Source organism: Echinops telfairi, unplaced genomic scaffold (assembly GCF_000313985.2).
Source record: "Echinops telfairi isolate 266 unplaced genomic scaffold, ASM31398v2 ScPeMD7_7475;HRSCAF=8513, whole genome shotgun sequence".
Classification (NCBI taxonomy): domain Eukaryota; kingdom Metazoa; phylum Chordata; class Mammalia; order Afrosoricida; family Tenrecidae; genus Echinops; species Echinops telfairi.
This window is the reverse complement of record NW_022111379.1, coordinates 14,503,218-14,510,235: the sequence shown is the minus strand read 5'-3', so window position 1 is coordinate 14,510,235 and position 7,018 is coordinate 14,503,218. Positions and strand designations below refer to the sequence as shown.

The 7,018-nt window shown below is 44.8% G+C and overlaps 1 protein-coding gene across 1 annotated transcript in view; it reads left to right on the top strand.

Annotated features, from left to right (window-relative positions):
* Positions 1-7,018, top strand: part of THADA (THADA armadillo repeat containing) — a 391,488-nt gene that overhangs the window by 6,368 nt on the left and 378,102 nt on the right. Inside the window, exons 5-8 of the mRNA XM_045285791.1 lie at positions 3,644-3,792; positions 3,945-3,977; positions 4,444-4,492; positions 6,657-6,844. Coding sequence (XP_045141726.1) covers positions 3,644-3,792; positions 3,945-3,977; positions 4,444-4,492; positions 6,657-6,844 — 419 coding nt within the window. The remainder of the gene's footprint in view (positions 1-3,643; positions 3,793-3,944; positions 3,978-4,443; positions 4,493-6,656; positions 6,845-7,018) is intronic.

Below are 7,018 nucleotides of genomic sequence, written 5' to 3'. Positions count from 1 at the left end.
CTGATGCCAGGGCCTTAAGTGGAGAGCAAATGTCTTGAGAACGATGAGGGCAATGAATGTACAAATGTGCTTTACACAATTGAGGTATGTATGGATTGTGATAAGAGTTGTATGAGCCCCTAGTGACAAAAAGAGAGAAGAGAAGAGAAGACTACCAGTCCAAAGTTAGGATGCTGGCTCTCATGTCCGAGGAGCAGGTTCTACCTGTCAGGGACAGCAGGAGGGAGCCCTTAGCTCAGCCTCTCTACCGTTTATTTTATAGTGGACTCCTTGGTGATAAGGCATCTATATTTCCCTCATTCTTAATTCTTCTGAATCAATACTGGTGTTTGTATCACTTGAAAGTGATTGGATGTAGGACACACCCTGCCTTGATGGGGTTTTATTAACCTCACATAGAAAGGCCTGTTCCCCAGGGATTCTATTCAGAGTTCTAAGGGTCAGGGCTCTAGCACATATTTTAACACAATTTAACACATATTCTGACACAATCCGTAAAAGCAAGGAAAAGAAGGAAAGGAAATTAAATAGTATAAATATTGAATTGAGAGTAACTAATATTGAAAGCATCGTTCCTGATTTGATAACCTTGGACCATCAAGAAATATATCACCAAGAACATCATTCCTTGTCGTTGCTTCTTTGTTTTGTGGTGTCACTGTTTGGCAACCCTATAAAAATACATAAGCCTTCTTTATATTCAGTAGGATTATTGACAGTAGTTAGCCTTGTTTCTGTCATTTTGCAATTTTTTCCTCTACTTGTCTAATCTGTTCTTGGTTTAAACACACTTAAGTATTACCCAAATAATAAAGTGGTAGATAGATGATATAAAAAGCCTCCCTATGTAAGCACACAGAATACGAAGTTTGAAAGCTGCAAAGAGGCTTCATAAAAGTTCATGGACGCATCTTTCCAGCATCGGATACTGTTGTTGTTGTCAGGTACCAGTGAGTGGGTGATGTCGCAAAGCGACTCTGTGTGCAACTGAATGCCACACTTCCCATTCCTGCCCCATCTTCCTCATTGTCCTTTCATTTTACCTCGTTCTCGCACCTCTCTGACAGTTCCTCTGGTGGGGGGTCTTCCTCTTTTACATTGGTGTTCTGTTACTAAGCATGAGGCCCTTTTTCCAGGCTCTGGTCTCTTCTGATAACATACCCAAAGTATGGGAGATGAACGCGTGCCGTCCTTGTTTTAATGAACATTCTAGCGGTGCTTCTTATTAGACGTGTTGTTGTTATTGTTCTGTCTGGAAGTCATTGTGAGCCGTGCCTCATCAGTTCATGAGGGCCCTGAAAACCTTGCTTCATCCACGTCATTAAGGCGGACTACTCCTCTTCAAGCGTCTTCTAACCTACGGGGCTCATCTTTCAGCACTGTATTAGACAATGCCCCACTGTTGTTCATAGCATTTTTAGTGGCGGATCTCTTAGAACTGGGTCACCTATTTCTTCTTTCTAGTCTGTTCCTAGTCTGGGCGAACCTGCTGGCATTTGGAATACTGGTGGCCTGTCTTCCAGCATCACGGCAGCACACAAGCCACTACAGTAGGGCAGACTGACAAACAAGTGGTGGAACGCTGGATAATAATCTCTCAGTCTTTTAAAATCTGATGGACAAAATATGGCTTTAAAAATTTTTTTTAAAGAATAATTTCCATTTTCTTTCAGGTTTGTTTTTCTTCAGCTTCTAATTTTTGCCTAGGCTTTGGAGGTGGTCATGGGGCAGCACCTGCAAGTCTCTATCAGGGTGGGGGTGTTTGGTCCTTCTGGGCATCACATGACTAGTGCCTGTAATGTGCCCATCTTGCTGTGAATGGCCCAGCTCACACTAGGGTAGCTTCATGTACAGCTTGGGATGCATGTACACGTTGAAGACACTTCCTTTGGAAATGTCTGACGGCTGTGACCTCTATTGTGTTTCTCATTCTTGTGAATGGCCTTGTCTCTGGGCACGCAGCGGGCGCAGTTGGTGCAGCGCATGGGCTGCGCTTGGCCGTGGCCTTTCTTAGCATGACTGTTGTTCCGCCTTTTCTTTGTCATCTCGGAAGCAAGGACGCAGGAGGAAAGCTGACATGTTTTTACCCATCAGATTTCTAAAAGTAAAAATTGCAATTATCCAATGTAGTAAAAATTGGAGGACATAGGCACTTTCCTTCACTGTTGACAAAAGTATAAACTAACGTAGCGTTTCAAGAGGGCAGCTTAGTAATGGCAATATTTTTGGCCCATAGTTTTAGAAATTTTCCTTAGAGAAACACAATAATATGCATGGTTAAGAATATCGCTGGAGAACTATTAGAAAAGTAAAAGATTGAAAACTAAATATTCACTGGGGAGGCTTCAGTGATATTGGATACTACAAGTATATGAAGAAGTGCTGATGCATTTTAATTATGTTAGTTGCCGAAGAATACTGAAAGTACCGTGGACTGCCAGAAGATCTAATAAATCTGTCTTGGAAAAAATATAGCCCGAATGCTCCTTAAAAGCACGATGGAGAGCATTTGTCTCCTGTCATTTGGACATGCTGTTCAGGAGAGACCCAGTCCCTGGAGAAGGACATCATGCTTGGTCAAGGAAGGTCAGGGAAAAAGAACTGACCCGATGGATGGACACAGTGGCTACACCAGTGGACCCAAACGGGACCCTTGTGAGGAGGACACAGGCCCAGGCAGGGTTTTACTCTTGTGCACAGGGTCGCTGTGAGTCAGCCCCAGCTCAGTGACACCCAGCAGCCGCCGCCACCGCCACATGTGATAGGAGGAGCCTTCAAACAGCTCAATTTTCCCATGAACCTTTTGAAGCCTCCTTTTATGATTGCATTTAAATTAACTGACGTACAATAGATGTAACTAATTTTTCCACCCAGTAATATTTTTTTGGTCGTCTGCTTTGTCAGCCTCTCTCCTAGGGGTTGGGAACACAGGAGGGAACCGTCTAGAAGGAGCTGACGTGCTAAGGGGAAGACAGACAGTAAACAGAACAAATAAGCAAAATATGTAGTATCGTAAACACTGGGCGTGCTATGGAGACAAAGAAAAGGGAATGAATGCCTAAGGGTGGAGTAGGGGTTCCCATTTAAAGCATGATGGTCACTTGAGGTGTCTGCTCCAGTGTCAACGCTAAGATGATAATTGGGTGAGGGAAGGACTATTGGCCATATCCCAGAGAGAGCATTCTGGATCGGGAAGGACAAGACCAAAGACATGGGTATGTTTCAGAAGAGAACCAGGACATGTTTCTAGAGTGAAGTGAGTAAGAATTGAGAATGTCCCTGGAGAATTTATGTGGGGCCAGGACAGGTAGGGTCTTAATACTATGTCATTGGAGGCACATTCAGCGAGAGGAGCGTTGTCGGCCAAGGAGTAGCTTGGTGTGTCTTGTATTTTTGTCCGCTCACCCTGCTGTTCTCTTGGGAACAAACTGGCGGGTGGAGGAGGAGGAGGAGGAGGAGAGCAAGGGAGCGAGCAGAGAGGCCAGGTGAGGGATGACGGACCAGGGAGTTCCAGTGCTGGTGAGGGAAGTGGTCCTTTCCCGTCCGTGTTCTGAAGGTTGAATTCGGCGTTCTCACAGATGCCTAAGGCCCCCTCCCCACATCCCACCACTATCAGATCCTTAGTATTTGGGTCATTCTTCAGCTCACTAAATGGCCTGCCGGAACTTTTTCTGACTGAGTGCGAACACAGCTTCACCCGGCGGCTTCGGGACGAATTGAAGGCTACGGATCCATACTCTTACAGGAAAGTCATCGACAATCTCGCGGCCTGTCTGGAGAACTTTCACTTGGGTAAGCCAGCGTTCTTCTGGTACCTTTTCTGGCAAACAGCCTGTTGCCCTTTGTTTTTGAATGTTGCTAACGATGTTTTGGGGTTTGTTTGTTTGTTTTTATGTTGCTAATTTTGATGTGAACTTCTGACCAGTGTTCATTCCCCCCAACAGGAATTGCAAGTGTTAATAACCTGCTTGAAAATGGTAAGTTCTGTTGTTTTATATCCTTCTGAGTTGTGACTGACTGAATGAGTCGTTTCGGAACTGATTCTTACACCTTTCTTTGTGAGGCGTAGACTCATGCAGCTAACTGCAGTCTGTTCCTTTAAATCTCTGCATCTAGTCTGAGATAGGGAACTGATTGTTTTTTTTTAAAAACAGTCTTCTTAGCACACGAGTATAATTCATAGATCATCCAAGTTCTTTGTTCCGTCCACCGAGAAGAGTTATGCAGCCATCACCACAGTCCATCTCAGAACATTTGCTTCATTCTTGTGCTCATCGTTATTAGCTCCCGTCTGCCCCGGGTCCCTGCCCTGCCCCCCAGGAGCCATTCATCCAGTTATGGTCAAGGAAATGGATAGAAAGTACTCTCTTGTACCATTTTGGTTTGGTATTTTCTATGTGTGTACACGCACGTTTTACAGGTTTGTCTGTTTGTCTGTTTCAGTGCTGCATTTCCTGCAGAGGAGTTTAACTGAAATCCTGCAAGAAAATAGGCAAGTCTTTGCATGCTGATGCCTGGGTGCCGTGTCCACTGCTTTTCTAAAAAGAAACTTTATAGAAGGCTCCAGAATGTGTCACTTTCCGTCCTTCTTAATTAATATTGGCCCTAGTTACTTAAGGTTCATTTTTACGAAGTTTGACATTTAGTGTTTTTGTTTTGTTTTTTTAAGTAAGTGATTAGGAGACCGATACTACTAAGAAATAATGAGATTGGGGAGCTTCCCCTTTCTGGATGGCTCTTTTCCTGGCGTCCTATTCTGATTTCCGTGGGGAAGTCGACTCTCGTAGCCACCTGAAGACACTACAGATTGTCTCTTGAACTTTTCCCGCAGTCTTCACGAGAGATTGCTGAGAGAGCACATTGTAGAGGGACCGGTATGATGATTGGCCTTGAATAGAAGGCGTCAAAGATGACTCTTCCACTGAGAAGAGAAGGAGGCAGAGATGATGTGGCTAGCGGTACCTTGAGGAGCAATAAGCTAGGGGACCCCTTCATTTACTCAACAAATATTTGTTGAGTGCCCACTGTGTTCCAGGCACATTTTCAAATGTGCACCATCCCAAGTTCGCAGTTTGGCAGTTTGGCAGTGTACAAAATCAAGTCTTCTCCCTTCTTGGAGCCTTCCATTCTACCAGATGGTATCAGGCACTATATAGTACACACGAGAAAGTCACTCATGAGAGAACTGCAAAAAGTTTGTGGGAAAACAGAATTAAAAGATAATGAAAACGGTTTACAAACTTTTGAAGCCCTGTGAGAATGAAAGAGAAAAGCTGGGGGCCCAGAGAGCTGGTGAAGGTAGCCTTAAGGAGAAGACGTCTGAGCAAAGACTTGAAGGAGATGAAGGGATGAGCCATGCAGATGGGCCAAGATCCTGCCAGGGCAGTCTGCCTGGTGCGGGCCAGGGATGGCCAGGACACAGTGGCTCGAGAGGCGTGAGTGAGGAGAGAGGGGTGGCCGACGCAGCCGCCAGATGGTGGGCCCTGGACTTTGGTTTTTACTCTGAATAAATGAGGAGCTATTTGGGGTTCTGCATAGGTAAGTGATGTGATCTCACATGGGAATAGACCAAGAGGGCTATCGATCAAAGCTGGGGGACTAGTGGAGAGGCTCTTGCAGATCAAAAGGCTCGGGCCAGGATGGCAGCTGGGGAGGTAGTCAGAGTCTGGGTATAGTTTGTAGAGCCAACGGGATTTCCTTTTTCCTTTGGGGATCGGGTGTGACATCAACGTAGGAGACAAGAATGAGTGCACGGTACTTGTGAAACAGAGCTCCCAGTATGTGGAGCACATTGAGGGTTGGAGATAAGTCCATGCATTTTGAGATGGTTTTTAGACATTCAGGTCTGAAGATACTGAGTAAGTAGTTAGATTTGAGTCTAAAATTATGTAAACTTGTCAGCATATAGATCATTATTTGAGGAGCCCTGGTGGTATAGTGGTTATGCATTAGACTGCTAGCCACCAGGTCAGCAGTTCAAAACTATTTGCTGCTCCACAGGAGAAAGAGGAGGCATTCTACTCCCATAATGAGTTATAGTCTTGGAAACCCACTGGGGCAGTTCTAACCTGTCCTGTAGAGTATCTACGAGTCAGAATCGACTTGAGGTCAGTGAGTATGTGTTTGAGGTCATTTCCTGCCTATGAACAAGGTAACGGTCAACCGTGAGGGGTGATGAGAGATGACTGGTGATGGAGAAAAGAAGAGGACCAACAACTGAGTCCTGAGGCGCTCGACCACTGAGACCAGAAAGTGGAGGGAGACCAACCAGGCTGCTTGAGAAGGAGTGACACTGAAACAGGAGAAAGTCTAGGCGCGCCTGCTGTCTTGGGAAGCAGGGGAAGAAAACCCATCAAGGTGGAGGCGTGATCCACTTGGTGTATTGTGCCATTGGTTCTTGGTTTCTTTTCTTCACTCTGTAAAGTGGAAGTAAGGTTAGCCACTGGCTGAGAAAGAGAGGGATTTTGAGATAAGTTGAGAATGTGGAAAGTTGGCAATGCCTCTCTGTATATTGGAATGCTGTGGGGATGGCAGAATTGCTCTTGTAATGTATAACTGATTCTGGTACTTGGAGGAATATACTTGCTTTGGAGAGGGGTAGAAATGGAGACACTTTTATATGAATTTCACTTTTAAATATTTCTTTTTCTTTGTAGAAAATTTGCTGGAAATCATATTGTTCAAACACAGTTGATGAATGACTTGTTGGTGGGAATTAGAGTTTCAGTTCCGTTAGTACAGAAAGTACCAGGTTTCCAGGGAAATCTCTGGAAGGCTTCCAGTTCTCCAATATGGCAAAGTATGTGTGGCTTGCTGAGCATGTTCACTGAGTTCTTATGCGATGGTAAGTATAGCCACCGGCAGATGGCGATTAGAATCATTTCCTAGTGGTTCTATGGAATGCAGGATATAGTTTCCTGAGATGGGGAGCTTTTCCTCCTGCCCTGCCACTCCCAGAGAAGGAAAGATTTATGTTTTATTTACTTATTTTTTAAGTGTACGAATTCTGTGAGAGATA